The sequence below is a fragment of the Hemiscyllium ocellatum genome, chromosome 4 (assembly GCF_020745735.1).
Source record: "Hemiscyllium ocellatum isolate sHemOce1 chromosome 4, sHemOce1.pat.X.cur, whole genome shotgun sequence".
Lineage (NCBI taxonomy): Eukaryota > Metazoa > Chordata > Chondrichthyes > Orectolobiformes > Hemiscylliidae > Hemiscyllium > Hemiscyllium ocellatum.
The window spans coordinates 9041459-9068355 of NC_083404.1; the positions used below are offsets into that span (position 1 = coordinate 9041459).

Below are 26897 nucleotides of genomic sequence, written 5' to 3' on the forward strand. Positions count from 1 at the left end.
CCAGTAACTAAGCAGCAAAAATTCAGCATAAAATCAGCGCAGTAACTAGTCAGCAAAAATTCAGCATAAAATCAGCCCAGAAACTAGGCAGCAAAAATTCTCTCTTATTAATACAAGGTCAAGAAGGTGATTTGGAGAAATGGTTTCCAAATGGACTTTTGGAAATTTAAAATAATTTACCACAAGTGGATAGTGAGACAGGTTAACACTGCTGCCTCACAGCGACAAGGACCCCGGTTAGCATTCACCCTCAGGTGACTGTCTGTGTGGAGTTTGCACGTTCTCATTGTGTCTGCATGGGTTTTCCCCAGGTGTTACGGTTTCCTCCCATAGTTCAAAGGTGTGCAGGTTAGGTGGATTGACTATGGGAAATTGCCCATTGTGTTCAGGGATGTGCGGATTAGGTAGGTTGACCATGGAAAATTGCCCATTGTATTCAGGGATGTGCAGATTAGGTGGATTGACCATGGGAATTACAGGGTTACAGGAATAGGGTGGAGGGTGTTTAAGTCTGGGTGGGATGTTGTTCCCAGGGGCAGTGTACAATCGATGGGCCGAATGAACTGATTCTATACTGTAGAGATTCTATGATCCCTGCAAAAGTAAAGCCACCACAGTTCCATCAGACCACTCTCTTTTTCAAGAGAGAACTGGTGGTGAGTTTAACCTGAGGGTGACCATACTTAAGGTAGTGGGGGTGGGGGGAAGATCATGAAAGCGATATAATCGCAATAACATGAGCCAGTGTGGCAATTGAACCTTGTTGCCAGCCCTCTGTATTGCAAAGCTGTCCAGCCAAATGGGCTAACTGGCACCCTGACATCCCAGGTACCAAAGTCAGGTGGAGGGGGTGACAACTGGACAGTGCTTGCTTGCTAGGACTTCCCTGAGGTCTTGCGGCTTGACCGCAGATCCAAGGCAGCAACATTGATGAGTTGGGGTGTGGAGATGTGGCTGAGCGAATCCTGACATCTTAGCGCATTTTTTGATTTGTCCATTGACCAGTCTAGGGCAGAGGTTCCCAAGGTATGTGCCACCCTGGATTTCTGCTGAGATCCAAGTACTGCATGAAATGGTTAGCCTCACAGAGAAGCAGATACCTCTGATATTTTCCTGCCTCCTGCCGCTGGCTCTAGACTACAAGAGGCTCTACATGAGGTGTCTTGTCACTGATTTGGGACAGAAAAATGCAACAATCAAGAGCTTAACGGGAGCTCAGGGTGGAGAAAGTGCATGAGAAAACCTGCCCATAAAATAGTATTTTCAGACAAATTTAGATAACTATTTGAAAAGGCAGAATGCCAAAAGGCAGGGACATTTATACACTGCAGATTGCTTCAGTGAATAGTTTAAACATCGTAGATGTGACAATCCAACTACTCTCTATTTGTTCTGGAAATGTGATGACTGTATTGCAAAGGAGATTTTTAACATTAAATGTCCACTCTGGGTTCAACAGTTAAAAATAATTGCTGTTTTTCAAATCCATATTGAAGCAATATTAGCTCTTTTTGTTTAGTGTAAGTCACAAGTCTTTTTGTGAGAAATCAGATACATTTTGTTTAGCTCATGGTATTCCATTATTGTGGTTGTGTTTATTTCAACAGCATTCCTCAGCTGGTTCTGAATATTGATCTCGCTCCCACCATCTTAGATATTGCAGGCCTTGATGTTCCACCAGATATGGACGGCAAGTCTATACTGAAACTATTGGAATCTGAGAAACCAAGGAACAGGTTAGCGAAAATGATTGAAATCTGGCACCTAACACACAACGCAGTATGATTTTGATAACACAGGAGCCAGAGGGGAATACTAAAGAACACCGCAACTGATTTAGACTTTAAAATAAAAACTAAGAACTGCAGAAACTGGAAACCCGAAGCAAAATCAGAAATTGCTGGAGAAACTCAGCAGGTCTGGCAACATCTATGCAGAGAAAGCATCATGAACATTTTGAGTTTTGAATTGAATTGGATTGAATTTATTGTCACGTTTACCAAGGCACAGTGAAAAGTTTTGTCTTGCAAGCAAGACAGGCAGATCACAGAGTTAAGTAGCATAGATAAGCAAATAATAGGTAAACAGCAGCAAAAACAAAAACACAGGTACAGGTGAATGTTAAGAGATTGTCTATTCAGTATTCTAACAACAGTATGGTAGAAACTGTTTTGAAACCGCCTGATCCATGTGTTCAGGCTTCTGCACCTTCTCCCTGATGGTAGAGGTTGTAGAAAAACATTGCCAGGGTGGGATGGATCTATGAGCATGCTGGCTGCCTTTCCTTCACAGCAGGCCTGGTAGATGGATTCTGTTGCCTTCATCCAGTAAGCTGGCTTTGAGGATCGGAGGAGCTTCAAGAAAGGTCACTGAAAAGTTAACTCTGCCTTCTCTCCACAGATGCTGCCTGACCTCCTGAATTTCTCCAGCAATTTCTGTTTACGGTACTGATTTGGAATCTGTAAAGGAGCAATTTAGCTAAACCTCTCCTTGACACTTCCATTGTGGTGTTTAAATTTCTTTCCTTCAGGTACATAATGGAGTTCATTGTAGCTAAATGTGAGGTGATGCACTTTGGGAAGAATATCAGGAAGGCAGAGTACTGGGTCAATGGGAAGATTCTTGGTGGTGTGGATGTGCAGAGGGATCTTGGAATCCAAGTACATAGATCCCTGAAAGTTGCCACCCAGGTGGATAGTGCTGTTAAGAAGGCATACGGTGTGTTTGGTTTCATTGGTAGAGGGATTGCGTTCCGGAGCCGCAATACCATGCTGCAACTACACAAAACACTGGTGCGACCACACTTGGAATATTGTGTACAGTTCTAATCCCCATATTTTGGGAAAGATATGGAAGCATTGGAAAAGGTGCAGAGGAGATTTACCGGGATGTTGCCTGGTCTGGAGGGAAGGTCTTATGAGGAAAGGCTGAGAGACTTGGGTCTGTTCTCATTGGAAAGAAAAAGGCTAAGAGGGGATTTGATAGAGACATACAAGACGATCAGAGGATTGGTTAAGGATGATGATGTCAGTTTGTATGAGGAGACATAACTACAAATTGGGGGGTGATAGATTTAAGACAGATGTCAGAGGCAAGTTCTTTACACAGAGAGTGGTAAGGGCGTGGAGTGCCCCACCTGTTAATGTAGTCAACTCAGCCACATTAGGGAGATTTAAACAATCCTTGGATAAGCACATGGATGATGATAGGATAGTGTAGGGGGATGAGCTGAGATAGGTTCACGGGTTGGCGCAACATTGAGGGCCAAATGGTCTGTTCTGCGCTGTATTGTTCTATGTTCTATAACAGTTCCCTTTTGGAATATTATTACCAGTCCCCCAAGGGGATGTTCCCCAAATTATTACGGTTCCTAATAGATACCCAAATTGTCAAGCTCCCAGGTGAGGAGGGATGGTCTAGCTCCCTTTGTTTTTATTCACTCATCCTCTCAGTTGGTTACAACAAGGATCCATTCCCTTGTGGATTCCTTTCTCTCAGAATTTGTTTTAAAGGGAGCCAAATTAACCAGGCTTTCTTAAGTTAACTAAAGAGTGACTTTGTTAGTTATTAAATATAAGAAGAAATAATAGGTTAAACACTATATGGATCAGTCTCAGTCTTGTTCTTGAAGAATAGTTCGAGAAATTGGCAGTTGATTTCAAGATTCTGAGCTTTGCAGTCCAGTTGAACTCCTCCTTTCTTCTGACTGTCTTTCTGGCTTCTAGCACTTAGAGCAAAAGAGTGCGTTGTTTCTGCAATCCAGGTGACAATGGGTGGTTCTTTGACTGTGATCTTCACTGTAAACTAGCACTCCAACCCAGGCCAGTGCAAATGAGTATCTCAGCTCACCAGCATATCACCTTCAACTAGTAACACAGGCCATTCTCCAGACCATGTATTCTTGAACAGGAAGACACAACTCTCCCTGAAGATTATATTTAAATTTGTGCGTATGTTTTCCTCTCTGAAGTTTACATGACACCGTCATTTGTTACGTTCCACAGTTACTCTCCAGCTGGCCACTGGAATTGCAATTTCAGTAATTTTGGCTGTATCTGTCCTCTTTTAAAGGAAAGCATGTTGGAATTTAAAAAGTTTGACATGTCTGTACATCATCCAAGATAATGATCTATAGTCATTGAAGAAGCAATTGATTGAGCCTGTCTCTGTCACATTCTCGGGCAGTGCATTCCAGATTAGATTAGATTAGATTAGATTAGACTTACAGTGTGGAAACAGGCCCTTCGGCCCAACAAGTACACACCGACCCGCCAAAGCGCAACCCACCCACACCCCCACATTTACCCCTTACCTAACACTTGGCCAATTCACCTGACCCGCACATCTTTGTGACTGTGGGAGGAAACCGGAGCACCCGGAGGAAACCCATGCAGACACGGGGAGAACGTGCAAACTCCACACAGTCAGTCGCCTGAGGCGGGAATTGAACCCAGGTCCCTGGCGCTGTGAGGCAGCAGTGCTAACCACTGTGCCACCGTGCCGCCCCTCACAATCACTTGTACCCCAGGAACATTTCTTTCATATCAACTTCAGATTTTTTAATTTTTTTTGCAAATTAATTTAAACTATTAGTTTCTTATCTTTGATCCTTCCTCCAATGAGAACATTTCTCCCAGTCTACAAAGGTAAAGTCGGCATAGTCAATCATAGGGTTGCTGTCTCACTACATAGAGAGACAGATGATGGTCATGGTTTAACCCAAGGATTCCTGATGAAGTGCTTGTGCCCAAAACGTTGAATTTCCTGTTACTTGGATGCTGTCTGACCTGCTGCGCTTTTCCAGCAACACGTTTTCAGCTTAACCCAAGGATTACCATGCCTCAGGCCAGGATAGAGCTTTATAAGAAAAGCCTTTCATGCTAACCCTCACCCAGTGCAGGAATTGAACCCATATCACTCTACATTGTAAACTAATAGTCCAGCTAACTGAACTAATTAACCTCTGACCCTTGATAGCTTTGAACACTTTTCTATTCAGTTCTTTCTCTGGGAAGTTCACCAATCTTTCCCGATAAATTAAATCCTTCTGAAACCATTTTTATGATCTTTTTCTACAGGATCTCTTTAAAGCCTTTGCATCCTAAATAAAGTGCACTGCCCAGAATTTGACACAATTCTCCACCTCAGGCTGTTCCAAGGTCTTACACAGATTCATAATTTACCCACATTTCTGTTTGAAGCCTCGACTTATAGAGTCCAAAGTCTTGACTGCTGTTTTTTTTAGCATTATTCCTAACTTGCCTGTAAACTTCAATGATTCATGTACATTTAACCCAGGAATCCCTACTTTAGAATTTATCCTTTAGTTATTGGTACCTCTTCTCATTCTTTCAAGCACAGTATGTGACTTTGCAATTTGCTGCATTACATCTCACCTGCCACATGTCTGCCCATATCAGCAGCCTGTCTATATTCCCCAAATGTTTATCACCATCCACTTCACAGTTCACTATATATCAGTAAAACTTTGTGTTCCTCACATATTTTGAAGGAACCAGACTGTTTGAGTAACTGTGGCAGACAATAATTGTAAATAATGGTAAATCATTTGGTATGACAACAAAGAATCAGAATGTTGTAAAATATAAACCGTAACTATTAATTTAACCTGGGGCAGTGTTTTGTAGAGGAATAAGAAGGTGTTATTTTCTGGCTGAGGGGTGACCTTGTAGAGGTTTATAAAATTATGAGGGACATGGATAGAGTAAATAGGCAAAGTCTTTTCCCTGGGGTCGGTCAGTCCAGAACTAGAGGGCATAGGTTTAGCGTGAGAGGGCAAAGATGTAAAAGAGACCTACGGGGCAACGCTTTCACACAGAAGTGGTACGGGTATGGAATGAGCTGCCCAAGGAAGTGGTGGAGGCTAGTACAATTGCAACATTTAAGAGGCATTTGGATGGGTATATGAATAGGAAGGGTTTGGAGGGATATGGGCCGGGTGCTGGCAGGTGGGACTAGATTGGGTTTGGATATCTGGTCGGCATGGACGAGTTGGACTGAAGGCTCTGTTTCCGTGCTGTACAACTCTATGACTATGAGTTGAATGAATTTTTTTGTCTTCTCTGTCCTTTGAAAGAGAGACAACTATCATCAATGAATACCATTTCTGAAGCAGCCACCTATCTCTGAAGTAGTCATTCCGGGATGCATTGTTTCTGATGAATACATCAATTGGCATTCTCGAGATGAGGAGACACCCAGATGTATTAGCCATATAGTGCCATTTATAAGTTAGTCTTTAACATCCAGCATATCTTTTCTTGCAGATTCCGTTCAAATAAGAAGGCTAGGATTTGGCGTGACACATTCCTCATTGAGAGAGGGTAAGATACAGTGCATCAAGAGTATCACACAATACGTTACATGTGGGTGCTTTGCCATTACCAAGAAATACATGTTTCCAAGCATTGCACTTTAAGAACAAAATTATTCTGTTGAGAATTCTACACAAGGAGCAAAAACTGTTGTACACATTTCCAATTTCCATATGATTTAAACCTAGTAGTAATTATATTTTTTCATTGTTGCACAGATCTTTCTTACTTTATTTTCAGTTAAGGAATTAATTCAGAAAAACAGTTTGTGTTCGGTTCACTAGTTTCTGTAATTTTGTGATGACAAAGCATCCAGAAAGTCATTACTGATTTAACTTACTTGACAAAGAAATGCTGAGTTCTGAGTCATTATTAATGCAATAATAAGCTCTAAAACCTAACTTATTGGATCATTAAAGAAGCAGAGCAGGAAGAACATTACGTTCTATTTTTTTTTAAAGCTGGTGTAATGTAATTGCTCAGACTGGAAGTCATTGAAATGATATGTTAGTGAGGCAGACATTCTTCATTCATGATCTTGGGTTTCTGTCTGGGGAAAATACACTGGAGTTAATACCCTGACAGAAGTATTCATTAAGAGTGCCACATGAACTTTCACTCCCTTCATCTTCTCTAATTATCAAGGAACTATTTGTGATTTAATAACCAGGCTCAGAATATCTTGCTTGTTGTACATTTGTTAGAAGTGCAGTGGAATTCTATTTATATCTATCATTGAGCTGTCTGCTGCACCTCCAGCCAAGTTGCAGTGGCAAAATGGAAGGACCCATGAGGAAATCCCTTGGTCTAGTCCATGCGTTGAGAGTGAATGGTGATCATATGTGTTTTAAACAAGCTTCAATGTGCTCGCAGTTACTTCACCAAATATTGACCAAGACTTAGAGGATAACTCCTCAGTTCTTTCCTGTAGCAAGGGGTCTCTGCCCTAGGATGCGCACAATGCAAAGATCATGAACCTGTACCAGCGTTTGTAACAACATGTTTCTTATTCACCCATGGAATGTGAGAGTCAGTTATTACCCATCCCTTATTGCCCAGAGGTAGGTTGAGCATCAACTGCATTTCGACGGATCTAGAGCCACATGCAGGTCAGGCCAGGTAAAGATGGCAGATTTTCTTCCCTAAAGGGATATTAGTGACCCAGATGGGCTTTTCTGTCAATTCACAGCTGTGTCATCATTGTCATTAGATCCTTAATTCTAGATTTTTTTCAAATTGAATTCAACTTCCACCCTCTTCTATGGCAGGATCCAAACCCAGGTCCCCAGAACTCTACCTGGGTCTATGGATTAATAGTCTAGAGATTATACCACTTAGCCATCACCTCCTGTCACAACCACTCCCTTGGGCATCTTGGGAAAACTATTTCCCATGTTACCTCTATCAGACACAAACCTTGGCCAAGGTCACCAATTCAGAAATCCTTCAGCAAGCTGATTCCATCAATGTACATTCTTCACACTAAGCCAGTGACATCTGCCCTAGCTTAGCCATGTTCACTGGCTGGATGAGACCCATGTGCACAAAACCCTCTCTTCAGTAATTGGCCACAGGGTCACAATTCTCTGGGAATCCCAGCCTCCACTACAAAAGACATCTGCACATGAGGATGTGAAGATGGCGAACATTGACACTGACAGCTAGGAGGTTGTGTCACGGAGGTTTGTGGCCTCTGCTGGTTGAATGTTTGGAAGTGCATTGGAAGAGATCAGCAGAAACAAGCAGCTTGGCTGGCTATGAAGAGAGTCCAGAGAAATCATGGCTGTGTGGGTTGTGCAGCTGCTCAGTTCACTATTTGCTTCTGAAGTAATAATGACAGTGACTGCCACCCCAGACTGCTGCCCCTGAAACACACCGGGTGATGCTCAACCGAGTTGACAACCCCATGGACAAGCCAATGTTTTAGGAGACAGGAAACTGCCACCAACCTCACACAGGTAGACAAGCAGGAGGCTGGAAGAACACAGCAAGCCAGGCAGCATCAGGAGGTGCTCCACCTGCCTGGCTTGCTGTGTTCCTCCAGTCTTCTTCTTCTGGACCTTGGATTCCAGCGTCGACAGTTTGTTTTGTCTCTATCCAACCTCCCACAAACTACTGAGTGCCAGTGATCAAAGAAGTCAGGTAACAGTGTTCGTACTGAAATTTGTTGAATAATCTTCAAATCTTAGTTGGCAGGTTAAGATGGCAGGATTAATTGGTAGCATAACAAAGATTACTAAAGCATATTAGTTAGGTCAGACCAATTCAGTGTTATCTTCTTGCTAAATATAGTTGCCAGAGATTGAGAAGTAAATGGGTAATTTTATTTTAAGATTAGGCACCCTTAAAAGGCTGACCAGTTAACATCATTAGTGGAGTCAATTTTAATCTCTCTAGATTCCCTGGAAACAACATGTAGGAAGGGTTTAAAGCAAGCAAAATTTTCTAGGAGAAAGTGAGGACTGCAGATGCTGGAGATCAGAGCTGAAAATGTGTTACTGGAAAAGCACAGCAGGTCAGGCAGCATCCAAGGGGCAGGAGAAGATCCAGAGGGAGGTCTGTTGCTGGAGGCTTCGGATTTGTTGTAGGTACTGGTTGTCCTGGTTGGGTCCAAATTTTGTTGGTCTGAATGTAGTCCGGAGTCCATGTGGGATTAGTCGGTTCCGTAGACAGGTGCTGAGGAAGGAGATGTGGCTGTGGTAGCGAGTCTGTTTGAGAACATCCTGAAGAAGGGCTCATGCCTGAAACGTCGACTCTCCTGCTCCTTGGATGCTGCCTGACCTACTGCGCTTTTCCAGCAACACATTTTCAGCTTTAAAGCAAGCAAGTCAGTTTTGTTTTGCATTTGTCTTTTTTGGTCCCCTGACTTGAGGAGGGGTGTAGTTTCATTGGAGACATTTCAGAGGGGGTTTGTTAGATTGATTCCAGAGACCAGGGGTTTGTCGTATGCAGAGATATTAAGCAGTTTAGGTCTATAACCTCTTGTGTTCCAAGAATGAGAGGAGAGCTCATTGAGGTATGTAAAATACTATAGAAGATATACAAAGTAAACGTAGATAGGCATAGTAGACATATGTTTATTTCTCAAGCTTTGGCAACTATAATCCACAAAAAGATAACACTGAATTGGTCTAACCTAACTAATAGGCTTTTGCATCCTCTGTTATATATTTTGTGTGGCGCTGTCTAGAATGAGAGGTTATAGTTTTCGATTAAGGGGTAGCAGATTTCAAACAGAGATGAGAAGAAATTACTTCTCTCAAATGAATCTGTGGAATTCATTGTCCCACAGTGTAGATGGTGTTGGGACATTGAGTACATTTAAGGAGGAGATGGACAGATTTTTTAAAATGAGTAATGCATTGAAGACTTATGGAGAGCAGGTGGGAAAGTGGAGTTGAGACTGGGATGAGATCGGCTGTTATTATAATAAATGGTGGGAGCAGTCTCCAGGGGCAGAATTGCCTACTTCCTGTCCTAGCTTGTATGTCCTTATCAGGTTGATTCAATCCTCACCTCAATAACCTTTTCCTCAGTATTAGAGATGTAATCTTACATTACAATAGCTGCTATAAGAATTGTATGATAAGACAACTTTTGCCAAATAATTCTCATTTATTTTAACAACCATTTTAGAATAGAATAGAATGTCTAGTGTGGAAACAGATCATTTGGCCTAACAAGTCCCCCACCCAGACCCAATCCTCCACACTAATACACCTAACCTACACACCCCTGAATGCTATGGGCCATTTAGCATGACCAATTCACCTAACCTGCACATCTTTAGGATTGTGGGCAGAAATGGGAGTACTCAGAGGAAACCCACACAGGCACGAGGAGAACATGTAAACTCCACATAGACAGTCACCCAAGGCTGGAATTGAATCCAGGTCCCTAGCACTGTGAGATAGCGGTGCTAACCACTGAGCCACCATGATTATCCCATCAGGCCTGGGAATGGAGTTGGTGAAGCTCATTAATAAGTTACTGAAGCATGATTGAGCTATAAGGAGATGAAAGCAGAATCAGCAGAATTCAATAGTTGTCCCAGTGATGTCTCTTCAGCTGCCTCTGTTAATTCATGTTGAGCTTGATATCCATCAGGAAGCAGTTTGCTCTAACTATGTAATATGTTTTCGTCACCGCTTTGTCAAGAATGCTCAAAAGGCCAAATGAAATAGCAAAACATGCACTAACGTTAGTTTGAGTTCTTTGTGGAGTTATCCTTTTGTTGAATCACTTGCTGAGTTAGAATGAGCCCCTGTCAATAACATGTGAGAAACCACTTTCTTCACCAGCAACAAATTTAAATCATCCACTCTGATCTGTGGCATAATATTCCTAATACCTGCTTTATAAGTGAGTATTTTAGCAACTTCACAAATCAGAGCATCCATCTAAAGGACAGAGACTTAATTATGATTAGCTCTCAGTTTCCTGAATGTCAACATATTCCATGGACTGCGACTCACCATCTCAAAAAAAAATGCTGAGCACTGATGAGAACCAAGCTCAAGGAAAGGAACATTAAACCTTGGACTCACTGCTGTAATAGATATTGATTTTTCTTCCTCCAGTCTTTGTGATTCCGCGTACACTTCTTACCTGAGGACTAGTGGCTACCTCTTGAAACTTACATCAATTATCTTAACGTGGTGAAGGGTAACATATGTCTTACTGACAGAAAATTAATGTTCACCTCTCTGTGTTTGTAGATGTGACACTTAGACAATGTGCATCAATCAGTTGACATGTTTCCAGCAGATTACTTTGGAGGTTAATCTCATAAATTCAGCTCTGTATAACTTATTTCACTCTCTCTTGCTCTTGCTCTCTCTCGCTCTCTCTGTCTCTCTCTCTCTTTCTTTCTTTCTCTCTCTCTCGCTGGTTACAGCATCAAGACAAGTGTGTCAGTATATTAAATATAAAAATAAAGTATATTACAAATACAAAGCATGTTCCTTTTGGTTTTGGAAAGCAGAGTGTCATGTTGATCTGCGGCTAATCAGATGCCTCGGTTGGACCGAAGGGTCTGTTTCCATGCTGTACATCTCTATGACTCTATGATGTAGAAGCGAGCATTAAATAATTCATCATTTTATCGGGAAGAAATGAGTCCCTTCCAGAAAATTAATGGAAATGTTCAGCAGGTCAGGTGTCATTCAGATGGTCAGAAAGACAGAGTTAATGTTTCAGGTCAATGACCTTTTATCAAAACGTAACAGAGTCATAGGTTCACGACAGGAGTAGAGATGGGAAAATGGGGTTTGGAAACGTCTGTAAAAATCTGAAAGGCAGGCATATTTATCAGCAAGGAGAAAGTATTGAGAAAAAGCATGTGTTAAGTGTAAATGGAATTAGTGAAATCATTAAGGGAGATAGAAGCAGAGATTCTCTGATCTGTAGTAGTTGAACTCAGTCTGAAAGGTTGTAAAGTGGCGAATCAAAAGCTGAGATGGTATTTCTTCATTGCAGCTCAGGCTTCAGTGGAACAGTATAGGAGGCTTAGGAAAAAGAAGACCGAATCCGAATGGAGCTGGGAATTGAAATGGGAGGAAGCTGATGAGTGTAGTCCAAATGGAGGTTTCCGGTGATACCAACCTGCATTTTGTTTCCCCAATTTAGAAGAAACGACTTTGCAAATAGAGGATACATTGTTTTAAATTGAAAGAATGCAAACCCATTTCTGTTTCACCTCCGAAGAAGTGCAGGGAGATCTGCACAGAGGGGCAGGTACTTTATTTCCTGCACTTGTATCAGAAGGTGCTGTGAGGGAGGAGAGGGGTTGTCAGGGGTAACAGGGCAGTAGAATGGAGCGTCACCTCTGGAATGCTGAGGGAGAGGGGAAGACTCTTTCTGCCTGCTCGTGGTTGAGGGTTCAGCCACACATTTTTGAGAGGATAAGAAAAATGTTTGGGATGACACATTGCACTGCTACCTTACAGCACCAGGGACCTGGGTTCAATTCCAGCCTCAGGCAACTGTCTGTGTGGAGTTTGCACATTCTCCCTGTGTCTGTGTGGGTTTCCTCCAGGTGTTTCAGTTTCCTCCCACAGTCCAAAGATGTGAAGGTTAGGTGGATTGGCCATGGGAAATTACCTAGGTGAAAGTGAGTGCTGGAGATTAGAGACAAGAGTGTGGTGCTGGAAAAGCACAGCAGGTCAGACAGCATCTGAGGAGCTGGAAAATTTATATTTTGGGCAAAAGTTCTCCTAATTGAAATTATGCTGCTATGTTGTAACTGGGCATTGCTTTTAGAGTACAAAGTGTAAAAAGCCTCATTTTTCCAATTCACGAGAAAATTTTGTTACTCCTTTCTTTCCAGCAAATTACTCCGTAAGAAAGAAGAGGGAGCTGGTGATGCACAACAAACCAATTACCTTCCTAAGTATGAAAGAGTGAAAGAAGTGTGCCAACAGGCAAAGTACCAGACCGCCTGCGAACAGCCAGGACAGGTAAATAAGCACAGCTAAACTTAACCATAAATTAGCTACTTTTTCTCTTACATGGGTTAGTATGTCTGCTGCTTTATACTAACGAGCAAGCAAATGTATTATGTTGCACTGGAAACCCAAAACTTTCCTGACTGGCTTTAAGAACGTAGGTGAAGGAGGTCTGCATCTACTTCAGCTTGTTAACGTTGTTTGAAGCTACGCTGTCTCGTGTCAGTTGCTCGTGTCAGTTTACAGGAATCACCGGACCATTGTCAAAGTCTAAAGTTGTTTAGCGCAGAGAACTTACTACAAGGGTAGGTTGTAAACCTAATTAAAGTTGCAAAAACCTGGTGCCAATCATTAAAACTCACAGTCAGCTGTAAGTAGAATGCATGACTACTATCCTCTTCACGAGCTTTGAAGACTTACTCATAGAGTTGTAGAGATGTACAGCACGGAAACAGACCCTTCGGTCCAACTCATCCATGCCGACCAGATATCCCAACCCAATCTGTCCCACCTGTCAGCACCCGGCCCATATGCCTCCAAACCCTCCCTATTTATATACCCATCCAAATGCCTTTTAAATGCTGCTGCTATATAAAAAAAATCTGTCACCAAGAATATAATTGTGTTGTATTCTATCTGAATAATCCTCTACCTGAATAATCCCTGTGAGTGAATTCTGTTTCTCTCACAATACATTGAATGTTAGCCTAAATTGACATTTCAATGAAATCCTGTAGGACGGATTCATTACCTTTTCTTCCAAATACATTGTTATCAAATGCTCTGCTGTCAATTAGACATCAAGGGTATTAAAGAAAACCAGGGAGGTCTCCCATCGCCTGACCAACATTCCTCCCTCACACACATAAGAGCCGGATTTTACAGCAAAGCACTGTCAGACTCTCTCCCCAGCTAATAATTAAGGGAAGAAAGCCTAACTCTGGTCCCAACAGCTGCCCAACAATGATATATCACTAAGAGCAGCATCACTTGCTTTAAGATAAATGAATGAGGGGAGATCTCACATATACGTATAAAATTCCATGGTAGATGCAGGAAGGATGTTCCTGGTAATGAATTCATCACCACAAGAAGTAGTTGATGCCAAAGCATTGGATGTATTCAAGAGGTGACTGGGTATAGCACTTGGGGTGAATAGGATCAAAGGTTATGGGGAGAAAGCAGGATTAAGCGATTGAGTTGGATGATCAGCCATTTTGTGCTGAATAGTGGAGCAGACTCGAAGGGCCGAATGGCCTCCTCCTGCTCCTATCTTCAGTGTTTCTATTTTCTATAGTTTCATTTAAACATTAAAAAGACTAATTTTTTTGGTATCAATTATTAAAATTGCTTATGATGTTCTAAGTCTGCCATTGTCAGTTCTTGATATTTCCGAAGCAATTTAAGAATTCAGAACACTGGAGTTGCAGTTCTTGCTTTTGGACGTAGTTTAGGAGACATATCCAGTTCTCTTAATCTTTGGACCAACTGCTTTTCAACTCTGTTTATACAATGTGTATCTTTTAATTGCACTACCATTTGTAAATTGGGATAGATCTTGAAACTCAAAACTAGGCATCCACAAGGAACTGTGGACCATCAGCAGCAGCAGAATTATTTTTAATGACAATCTGTAACCTCATTGCCTAGTCTCCAGTGGCCCAAAGAGAACTGGAAACACAATTGGTTGGGATAAACAATATCTGCTTTCTTTGGGTGGATTGTGGGTGGTGCCTTTTGAAACTGTGAATATCGAAAGACAAAGACTTTTACTGTCCAAGTGAAGCATCGATTGAAAATGGCAGCAGCCTTACCTGAAGCAGGAATAACACAAAGTCATCCCACCTACAGTAACTATTCCTTTACAGCTGTGCAAAACCATGGTGAAACAGAACTATGAGAATCTCTACACAACCTTAATAACCATCTATCAGTTGTTAATACGTTAATAGTTCAGAAACCCTGGCTTACCTAAGAAATCCCCCTGTACACAGAGACTAACATAAATCAGTCTCAAAGGTGGTCAAATTCTCTTGTAATCTTTAAAACAAGCGATAATATATTCTACATTGAAATGCCCAACTGGAAGCAGGTTTAAGATTGCACTGATCCACTAGAGCCTCTTTTATTACATTCCATTCTATCACTTCCAAGCACCAATGTATTTAACTGTGAAAAGTGCCTGAATGCTTCAATTATAATGGGATTATCCCCAAGGTATTGCACTCCTGTGGTCTTCTGCAGCAGTTAGTAATTTTATGCTCAGTTTTGGGTAAGTGCTTGTGTCATAGGATTGATATATTATGTGTTGTCTGTGATATTTTAGTTCCCTGTTGTTGACACTGGGAAAAAAAACACTTAAAATTCTTTATGTAGGAGTTAATGAGAAAGATTTTGGTTGCAACATGTACTGAACCATTCCCCATTTTAATGTTGTTTTCATGGTTCAGTTCTTGGCTTTTGCATTGAGATTAACATTTTCTGCCTTTAATATCCACTGTGAATGAGTGTGAGGAAGCTTGATTTGTCCATTATTACGCCACAACAGACTGGTTGTTCTGATCTTCAGTAACAGATCAGATGAAAAATAGGAGCTTATGAAATGAAATTCTTCCAATGCCAACTTTTGTGGGAGTTAAGGAGGCCACAGGCAAATGAATATTAACTCAGTGATGAAGTTTGGTTTGGATATTCCTGCAAATACAGTAAACAATAGTAAAAAGATTTTAAAAAAAGGGTATGTTAATGTGAGGAGGAAGCAGCTGTCCTTGCTGAAATGGATTTGCGGTTACTGTCTAGGGTATGGACCTCTCCAAACAAAGGCTGAATGCCAATTCACTGACAACTCCTCTTAACTCACTCCTGGACCATGACCTCACCACTAAAACATCAATCCATTGTTCCCAAGATTGCTACAGATCTCATCCTCCCTGGAGATCATCTCTCCATGACACCCAACCTCATCGCCAGATAGCTTTAGCTCCCTTCCCAAGATCCACCGACAGCGCTGTCCTGCTGGACCTATTTTTGCAGCGCATTTGTTCCCCACTGAACTGATTTCTTCCAACTTCAACTGTGTTTTGTTTATTCCCCTTGTTTAGTTTCTTTCCCCCTCTTACATCCACAGTTCTTCCAACATGCTCCAGTAATTTTGCAGCTCCTTGGACCTAGCTGTCTTCTTTCCACCATGGACAACCCCTCTGCTTCCATTTCCCACCTGAATGTCTGAAAAGTCTTTGCTACAATGAGGCCAGATTGTCAGTGTCCACCTAATGGAACTTGCGCTCACATTGAACAACTTTGGCGAAACAAAGAATTGCAGATGTTAAAGATCTGAAACAAAAACAGAAATTACCGGAGAAACCCAGCAGATCTGGCAGCATCCGTGGAGAGAGAAAAATAGAGTTAACATTGCAAGACCGATGATGCTTATAAAGAACAGATAGTAGCTAGGAAAATGTGGTATATACACTGAATACCTGGGGGATGCAAGGAAAGGAGTAAGTGGATAGACTGAAATGGAGTCCAAAGTGGAAGAACAACAGTTAGGGAGACAAAGGGATGGATGGATGGTAATCTAGGGAGAAAGTAAAGCTGATATGGGGACCATAAGTAGGAGAAAATGGGATGGTTGTGCTGAAAGAAGTCTATGATCCGACTAAATGGCAGCACAGGCTTGAGCAGTCAAAGAGTCTGTTCCTGTTCCTGTTTCCTATGGTTTTATGATCTACCTTAGCTTTCTCAGGTGTTCAAGAGTAAGGTCTTTATGGGCTTGTCCACGGGCCGCATGACCACAATAGATCAACTCATCCCAGTCCAATGTTTCATTGTGAAAAATACCCAACGGTTACAGAATGATGGCTAGAGCCTTTCAGAAGGAGGTTCGTGAGGTCACACTGTATACTGTTATCCTGCTGCCCTCCATCTTTCGACCAAATCTTTCAATAGCAACCATGAAGTCTCTCCACACGCGCACTGGGGTTTTCAGTGGGAGACTGTTTGATCCTAATTAAAATCTCACAGAATATTCTCTTCTCCAAGGCCCTTTGTAGCTCATTCTCCTAACAGACCCTGTTGTCATAATGATCAGGTTCAGTAATGTCCTTTAGGGAAGAAGATTTGCTGTCCTTACGTGGTCTGGCCTAAATGTGACTCCAGACCTGCAGCAACGTGGGTTTCTCTTAACTGCCCTCTGGGCGATTAGGGAACAGTAAGAAATACTGGTTCAGCTGGTGATGCTCATATCCTGTGAATTAATACAAGTATTGGATGTTGCAGCCGTCATCTCTCATTCCTGCCCAGTTTGTGCCATGAGTTGCCTGATTTTGATCAGCAAGGGTAGTGATCTGCCTCAGTAGACAACACTTTGTTGCCAAATTAACTCACTTAAAGCTTCTCCTCCCCCACCCACCTCTTGTTCTCCTTCACTTTGGCCTTCCCTGCTCTTAACTCATTACTTTGTCATTGTATTTGGTTCAGTGTCCTTTAGAGAAAGTCATGATTTGGAGGTGCCGGTGTTGGACTGGGGTGTACAAAGTTAAAAAAATCACACAACACCAGGTTACAATCCAACAGGTTTATTTGAAAGCACTAGACTTTGGCACACGGCTCCTTCATCAGGCGGTTGTGAAGTATAAGACACACCCAGACAGACACACACACACACACACACACACACACACACACACACACACACACACACACACACACACACACACACACACTCTTGCAGACCCTCACGCAGACACTCATATGTGCACTCCCACACACGCTCCCTCTCACAGACTTTACACTCACACTCACACACATACACACACTCTCTCACAGACACTCATAACCACTTACCTCCACACACACACACACACACACAAGTTTATGGGATGAATTTGTACTTGCAGAATTACATTTTATTTTGCTCAAATACTGCATGAATCCATATAAGTTTCTGTAAATCCATTTTTTAGATTAGAATCAGTCTGACCATTATGGCAGATACAGTCTCACACAGGGCACCTCTCACCTTAAATGCATTATCTGGGCCAATATGACACCAATTGTTAAAGTTCACTTGAAAATGTAACTTTGAAAAAGTTCTGCGATTTACACATGAAAGAAATGAACCAACTTGTTCCTTCTAAAAGATGAGAAACTTAACAAACAACCCAGTTCTTTTTCAATATATAATTTCAATTACATTGTGGGCGGCACGGTGGCACAGTGGTTAGCACTGCTGCCTCACAGCGCCTGAAGACCCGGGTTCAATTCCCGACTCAGGCGACTGACTGTGTGGAGTTTGCACGTTCTCCCCGTGTCTGCGTGGGTTTCCTCCGGGTGCTCCGGTTTCCTCCCACAGTCCAAAGATGTGCGGGTCAGGTGAATTGGCCATGCTGAATTGCCCGTAGTGTTAGGTAAGGGGTAATGTAGGGGTATGGGTGGGTTTCGCTTCGGCGGGTCGGTGTGGACTTGTTGGGCCGAAGGGCCTGTTTCCACACTGTAAGTCTAATCTAATCTAATCACACTGTAAACTTTTGCAATAAATTCTGTGTCTTACAGTCTTATACTCCACAACCACCTGACAAAGGAGCAGCGCTCAGAAAGTTAGTGCTTCCAAATAAACCTGTTGGACTATAACCTGGTGTTGTAGGATTTTTAACCTCCAGGAAAGTAACTGCTGGCCTACGTGTGAGTCCAGGTGCACAGCGGATTCTGAATTGCCCCCTGGGAAATTAGCCGTGACCAGGCCAGTGTCACCCACATCCTGTGAATAAATAAAAAAAGTTATTGCCCTGGAAACTGCCCACTGCCTCCATTGCCAAACCCAGGAGCTTGAAAGCCCTCCTTCTTCCTGCTCTTGACTTGCAATCACCTAAAAAATGGTACTAACCAATCTTTAGCAAAAAGGTGGAAAGAGAGTAATGATGAGATTGATGTTTCACGAAACCAATCTAATCTCTCCCTAAAGGGTAAAAAATCAGGTCTGCAGATGCTGGAGATCACAGTTGAAAATGTGTTGCTCGTTAAAGCACAGCAGGTTAGGCAGCATCCAAGGAATAGGAAATTCGACGTTTCGGGCATAAGCCCTTCATCAGGAATGATGAAGGGCTTATGCCCGAAACGTCGAATTTCCTATTCCTTGGATGCTGCCTAACCTGCTGTGCTTTAACCAGCAATCTCTCCCTAACTAATCTAATCTCTCGAATCGGTTCTACATCAGCTGCTATAAGCTTTCCAGTTATAAAAAGTGCTAAAATGAAAGGCCCTTTGCTAAAGGTCACAATTCTGCACATGGTTACATCAGTTGCAGTACAAAATTCTCCCTGGAGCCAACACCAACACTATTACAGAGGAATGCTCAGAAACTGGTTTCAGGAATTGAACCAACCTGCATACTCCCCATTAAGATGATAATGACCCTGTAAGCATTATGCAAATATGCAAAGCTGGATCTTTCTTTCAGGAAGTTCGTTTAATGATGTAGTAAAAACTATGTTTTAGGGTAATAGAATATTAAAGGGAGCACTCATTCTAGGGATGATGCCAGAATTGGGGAGGTATTGAGACATTGGTTTTAAACCATACCACTTCCCATTTATGAAAGCAACTTAGATTCAGAAACTCCATGGCAAATGGTCAAATGTGCAAATGGTGTCAGACCATGAGAGTCAGTGGAATAGAAATAGGCAGATCAGAATCACACAGTTAGATATACAAACCGAGACATGAAGTATTAGGCAACCAAATGGAGCACGAGGGAAAATAGCCTTGTTGTTGATATTTAAATAACCACAAGAGACAAATTAGAAATAAGGGGAATAAATTATCTTTTAGGCTGTTTGTGACAAGTAGTGTTGCCCAGACTTAGAGACATAGATTTATACAGCACAGAAACAGACCCTTCAGTCCAACACGTCCAAGCCAACCAAATATCCTAAATTAATCTAGTCCAATTTAACAGCATTTGGCCCATATCCTGCTCAACCCTTCCTATTCATATACCCGTACAGATGCCTTTTAAATGTTGCAATTGTACTAGCCTCCAGCACTTCCTCTGGCAGCTCATTCCACACACGTACCACCCTCTGCATGAAAAAGTTGCCCCTTAGGTCCCTTTTAAATCTTTCCCTTCTCACCTTAAACCTCTAGTTTTGGACTGTCCCACACTGGGGAAAAGACCTTGTCTATTTATACTATCCATGCCCCTCAAAATTGTATAAACCTCTATAAGGTCACCCCTCAGCCTCTGACGCTCCAGGGAAAACAGCCCTAGCCTATTCAGCCTCTCCCTGTAGCTCAGACTCTCCAACCCTGGCAACATCCTTGTAAATCTTTTCTGAACCCTTTCAAGTTTCACAACATCTTTCCAATTGCAGCAAGACCAGAATTGAATTCTTAACTGGGTCTTTACAATATAGTGTAATATGAGTGAATAGGAAATAGTGTATCTAAATTTCGGCATGACAGTCAATCGAGAAGCAGAGTACTTTGTATGGTTCGGAACAGGAATTTCCAGAGTGTTACACACAGATTAAGTGAGTGATCAAAACAACTGCAGATGGATGTTACTGAGAGAAAATATGAAAACATCAATTTTGGATCCCCAACCAATAAATCTGACCATTTGTCAAGTGAGCAGAGGAATTGGGAGTCAAAACATACAAATTGCAAAGAGCCAATGCAAATTAAATAGATGAATGGAATATTAACCTATACGAGAGAAAGTGAGGATTGCAGATTTGGAAATCAGAGTCAAAAAAAGTGGCACTGGAAAAGCACAACCAGTCAGGCAGTATCCGAGGAGCAGGAGAGTCAACGTTTCGGGCATAAGCTCTTCATCAGGAATGAAGAAGAGCTGATCTTGATGAAGAACTTATGCTCGAAATGTCGACTCTCCTGCTCTTCGGATGCTGCCTGAGCAACTATTGACCTATATCTCAACTTGGGCTTGAATACAAAGTGAAGAAAGGTATGCTTCAGATAAATTTAGACCTACCTCATGTGGAGGTTTGCATACAATTTGGGCACTGACTACTGCAAGGATGTATTAGTCTTGGAGGAAGGTAAACAGCAGGTCTGGATTTTCTGATGGCCAGGCAGCACAGCTGGGAGATGTACACGGAGTTCCGGAGGAATCCCCATTATAGCAGAGTCTGAAGCTATTGCTTCAGAAATTGAATTTCTCTCTGCCTGGAACCTACCAAAAGTCTCCATTTTAATTGGATAATTCGGATGGTTTCAATGAAATTAAGTAAAAGAATTATTCAGGAAAAAACAGCCAGACCTGATTTAACCTCAAATACCTACTGCTTGAATGGAGCAAACATGACCCACCCATAGATGCCTCTTCCCTACACCCACCAGTCCCAAACACCCACCCTCCCTGCTTCATTCTGGACCTGATTTCTCCCATTCACCCCGATCTACCCCTAATTACTGCATCACTTACCTGGGCCGCTCACCACTTTGCATCCTGGCACCCCATGACTTTCCCAGTTGGCCCGCTACTGACCTGGCATATTGCCCTTACCCATCTGCCAGCCTACCTCAACCTAGATGGCACCCTGCGCACTCAGCGTCTTAACCTCATGTATTTACTGTTTGACAGTAGCTATCAGGGCCTTTATGTTTAGCTGACTGTTGTGAAGAGGTGGAAGGGGGCATTAGTTTGCCTTTCCACGACTGTTTTGCGTTCTGAGAGAGTTGTCAGAATGGCAATTCAACTCCGTGTTTCTGAGCTGGCCCTGAGCAAACCCTGAAGCTTGTGCTTCCTCGAGCTGAGGATTGAGGGAGAAGCCAATTGTTTAGAGCATGAATGGATTTGACTCGGTTGAGAAACTATTAACCCTGGTGCAAGAATCCAGAGTAAGGGCAGTGAAACCTTACAATTTAGGATAAGCCAAAATCTGAGAGTTTTTCACAAACAGGCAGCTGTGCTGAACTTACTCCCCTAGAAAGCTGTGAGTGCTGGGTCATGTAGTATTTCCAAGACTGAGAGGTTTTTTTTGTCAGTTCAGTATCAAAGTATTTGGAGGAAAGGTAAGTAAATGGATTTAAGGTTCAGGTCAGCCATGATTCAATGGTGGAAAAGCTTTGAGAAACCCAATGCCCATCTCTGGTTCATGCATGCCATATTCCCATGGGGTATTTAGTGGTGCTGGCATTTGAAAAGGCAACTGACAATCAATTCTGGAAGGATTGTTATTGAGGGATAGAGGTGGGGCAGTCTGAGGGCAGGTTTTCAATGTCAGCTCATGAAATAAAGAATGTTTTTCTTCGGCCTGATCTGGGGACTCCTCTGGAATAGCCAGACTCTGCTCCAAGCGTTCAGCAGTAAAGCAGGCTTGTACCAATACCCTGCTTCAACCTTCCTGAGTGTTTAGAGAATTCCACCCTCAGGTGTTGCAATGGAGCATTGAAAGGTTAAATGACAATGGAAAGCTGAACCCGCCATATTTTTGCCACCTTGCTGGAGTCAAGAACATTTAACGTCAAGCTGGATTTTTGCACCTGTGCGTATAACATGCAAGTCCTGTACACGCAGAAAAACAGTGTCTTTTTTTAACAAAAACGCAAATGGAGTAGAATTATACATATTTCCTTATGTTGCAGTAAATGGACTGAATTTAAGAGAAATGAAAAGGGTTTTGTTCTTTGACCTGAAAAAGACACGTTAAGGCACAAAAACTAAGTATTTAAAAGTATTGTGTTTTACTGTATAGCAACATTTAATAAGTTAGTACAAATCAGAAAAGTATTTTTATATTATTTGTTCATGTACGTCACCATTGCTGGTTAGATTAGATTCTCTACAGTATGGAAACAGGCCTATCGGCCCAACCAGTCCACACCGACCCTCTGAAGAGTAACCCACCCAGACCCATTTCCCCACCTTATATTTATCCCTGACAAATGTACCTCACTCCATGGGCAATTTAGCACAGCCAATTCACCTGACCTGCACATATTTGGATTGTGGGAGGAAACCAGAGCACCTGGAGAAAACCCACGCAGACACAAGGAGAACGTGCAAACACCACACAGTCAGTCGCCCGAGGTGGGAATTGAACCAGAGTCCCTGGTGCTCTGAGGTAGCAGTGCTAACCACTGAGCCACCGTGCCATCCCAAATCCAAAGATGTGCTAGTCAGGTGAAAGAGCCATGCTAAATTGTCCATAGTGTGAGGTACATTAGTCATGTTTTGGAGGTGCTGGAGTTGGACTGGGGTGTACAAAGTTAAAAATCCCACATCACCACATTATAGTCCAGCAGGTTTATTTGAAAGCACTAGCTTTTGAAGTGCTGCTTCTTCATCGGGTGGCTGTCCTGATGACGGAGCAGCGCTCTGAAAGCTAGTACTTCCAAATAAACCAGTTGGAGTATAACCTGGTGTTGTGTGATTTTTAACTCTGCTGGTTAGGACATTTCCTCTTCATCTCTAATTGGCTTTGAACCAAGTGGTGTGAAGGGGCCCTTTGAGAGGACAGTGAAGAGTGTACCACATTGTTGTAGGTCTGGAGTCCCATGGAGAGCAGACCAAATAAGGATGGGCAATTTCTTCCCTAAAAGACATTAATGAATGAGACAGATATGTCAGTCAACAATGGTTACATTGTTGCCGTTAGTGTAGCTTTTCATTAATTTTTATGGAATTTAAATTCTACCATCTGTCATCGTGGAATTTAAACTTTGTCCCCACAGTAATAGATACTCTAGATTACTAATCCAGTGATATTACAACTCTACCATCACCAGAGCCTGTGGTATGATTCTAATTAAGTATTCTGTTCACAGTTAAAATAAATCCTGCAATGGTTTTCTGGACATATGTTGAAGTTAGATATTTTGGGGGTTTTTGTAACCTGCCAAGGTGAATGGTTTCAGCGTAGGCAGCAAATTAAAATACCAGAAACTGCTAACATGGTCAGAAGCTGACAGATGAGAATCCCTTGCGGGATAGGTGGGTCTAACATTTAAAGATGTTAAATTGTCATGAACTGCAATTCCAGCCAAGAATTCCAAGTTTAACCGTGTGCACAGTTTACCTGGAACTTCCCAGGTTAAATGAGTTGAGAGCAGAGCTTAAACGCTGACAGACAAGAACACTTTCAAACCCAGAAACATGACAGCTGCTTCCTCACCAAAGGGAAAGGCTTTTAGATAACTGGAACACACCTTTTCTTTTCTTAACACATTCAACATAAGTCACAGCATGTTCCAGACGATTTACCGCCTGCTAAAGTTAATTACAGGAAGATCAGGATACTTTGAGCTATCTTCCCATTGACCAAGAGTAGTTACCAGGAGGGAGCCTTTGCAAAGCTTATCATCAAATGGGAAGGTAGGCACATTAACTCATTTTAAACCTCTGTTTCCAAGCCAATCCAACTCTGCTCTATAAATCCCCACTGCTGCACTCCTCTCTTGCACACTGCAGCATTCTAGATTGTAATAGACATACGGTGATGAATTAGTGGATCTGAGCATGACATTGTATTTGAATGTACAATTGCTCACCTTGTAGATAACATAAAGGAAATGCAGCATAGCTGCCATTTCTATAGTCTCCTCTACAATTCTCAGTTAGACCCATAATCTGTTCTAATAGCCGCACTACACAACTCACTCAGCGGTTGAAATTTGATCATTCCAGCACACAGATTCTTTAGGCACAGCTTTGAGCACCTCAGTGCTATAGTACCATGAAAAATAGGGACCAGAAAAATAAAACAAAAACATAGCTATCTGTGACAGAAGTTAAAGGATTTCTCACTAATTATTTAAAAACTGAAAAAACTGCGGATGCTGGAAATCAGAAACGAAAACAGAAATTCCTGGAAAAGCTCAGCAGGTCTGGCAGCATCTGTGGAGAGAAATCAAAGTTAATGTTTCAGGTCCAGTGACCCTTCCTCAGAATTTATGTTTTTGTTTCCCACCAACTATTGTTATGTTTAAGGAGACTAAACAAATTCCTCCACTTCTATCCATCCCACCATTAGCATTTAACCAGTATTCTGTGGTCATCGTTGACTACTCCCTTTCTAATGTGCTAAGTAGCTACCAGAAAAGGGTGCCACTTTAAATGGCCAGTAGTCACAAAGTGAGGAAAGGTGCTGTAAACTTGTGCTGATTGTCAGTTCTATTTGAGACCTACACATCCTTTAGCAGTTCAAACTCAACATGTGGAGACTGGTTATATTACATGACTGCCTTTATCACGCTGTGTTCCTCCTAGTCAGGAAATCGATTTAATCATAACCTCAGCACCTCCCAGAAGGTTTTGTAGGTTTAATTAAACACTTGAGTTTGCAAAGCAAGATTCCAAATGGAACAAATAAAATAGTCAATCAGGAAAGCAACATGCTGTCTTATGTTTAACTAGGAGAAAGTGAGGACTGCAGATGCTGGAGATCAGAGCTGAAAAATGTGTTGCTGGAAGGCGCAGCAGCACAGGCAGCACCCAAGGAGCAGGAGAATCGAAGTTTCGGGCATAAGCCCTTCTTCAGGAATGTTTAAACAATGTTAAACAAGCAAAATGTCCCAGTTGAACATTTTATCCAATAAATAGCACCAATAAATAAATGACATTGAAGGTCCCCCTTAGTACTGCAACTTACTGTTAATCCATATTACAGGCACTCAGTTGGGTAGGGCTTGAACTCTCAATTACCTCATTCAGGAGTTCCAGGACTACCACTAAACAAAAATATGACAGTAATAAATCAAACTAATTTAAAAAAACGTAACTGTGTTTCTCTATTGAGTACACCAGTGCTGCTCAGGTATTAACTTTTTCAAAACTTAATTCTTGGGATGCAGTCATTGTTAGCAAGGCCAGCATTTATTGTACATATCGAGCTGACTCTGAGAAGGCAGTGGTGGGCCTTCTTTTAGAACTCTGCAGTCCACATGGTGAAGGGACTCATAATGTCTTTATGTAGGGTACTCTAGGATCTTTACACAGTGATGATGTAGAAGCAGCAACATACGTTCAAGTCAGGGTGTTGGATGACTGAGATGGATACTTGCCATTGTAATGTTTCTGTATATCTGCTGCTGATTGCCCTGCCAGGCACCGGAAGCCATGGATTTAGAAGTTGCTTCTGGAGAAATTCATTGAAATGTATTTCATAGACAGGACCAACTGATGGGATGGAAAATGAGGCATAAATGTATAAATTGGTCATCAATTACAAATATGGATAGCCAGGTGTGTGAGTATTTGCGGAGTTGACTGTCCGGTAATTGAGTAATTCATATTAAAGGATATTAAAGGGAACATGAAAGGATTTTTCTTCCAGGTTCGGGCAAATAGTAGCACAGAATTAAAGATAAGGACTTAACGTATAAATTTAAGAGAACCGTCTCAAAGTTGATTGAGAGACAACTTGAAGTCATGTTCCCCAGTGGTTACAATCAGATTTGGAAAATGTACTGCATGGCTACATCTTCACCCAGTGCCAGTGGGAAGCATGGGAAACAATTCTTATCTTTGAACAAATTATTCCCAACAACGTACAGAGAATAAACACTGTGGGACACCAAACACAGAAGGATTCAATTCAATATGACCTGCAATTCTGAAATTCCAAAGATAGGAAGGATTTTTTTCTTTACATTTACAAAGGGCTGGACTTCAAAGCAATGAGGGAACAATCCAAGCAAATCAATACAAGAAAAGAGTTCCATCATATTTCAGGTAAAAGAAGTACAACATGCTAAGTATTTAAAACGCATCTGTACTTTCAAACAACAAACTTGGGATAAACACCCCAAATATATTCATAAACTTATAGAAGATGGAATAAAGAATGAGCATTACAAATAAAGTAGCTGCAGAGAAAAGGTTTAGTAACACAAATATAAGCACATTAATAGTGTAACCTAAAGATGACAAAGAAACCAAGATAATACCTAGCTGAAAAATGCAAAACAACATTAACTTAATTCAGTACTTCAACAGTGAGAAGCTCAGTGCTAACCAACTGGAAACAGGAGACAGAAGGAAGAAAAATAATTATCTTTGTATAGCACCTTTCATAACTTCAATATTCCCCAAAGTGTCTCCCAGTCAATAAAATACAGAATTGTAAGTCATTATTTGGATTGTTCACTAATAGTC

The 26897-nt window shown here is 41.8% G+C and overlaps 1 protein-coding gene across 7 annotated transcripts in view; it reads left to right on the forward strand.

The window, feature by feature from the left end:
- Positions 1 to 26897, forward strand: part of sulf1 (sulfatase 1) — a 390572-nt gene that overhangs the window by 324742 nt on the left and 38933 nt on the right. For all 7 annotated transcript variants that reach the window (XM_060822708.1, XM_060822711.1, XM_060822709.1 and 4 more), the window contains 3 exons: positions 1608 to 1736; positions 6288 to 6344; positions 12664 to 12793. In XM_060822708.1, coding sequence (XP_060678691.1) covers positions 1608 to 1736; positions 6288 to 6344; positions 12664 to 12793 — 316 coding nt within the window. The remainder of the gene's footprint in view (positions 1 to 1607; positions 1737 to 6287; positions 6345 to 12663; positions 12794 to 26897) is intronic.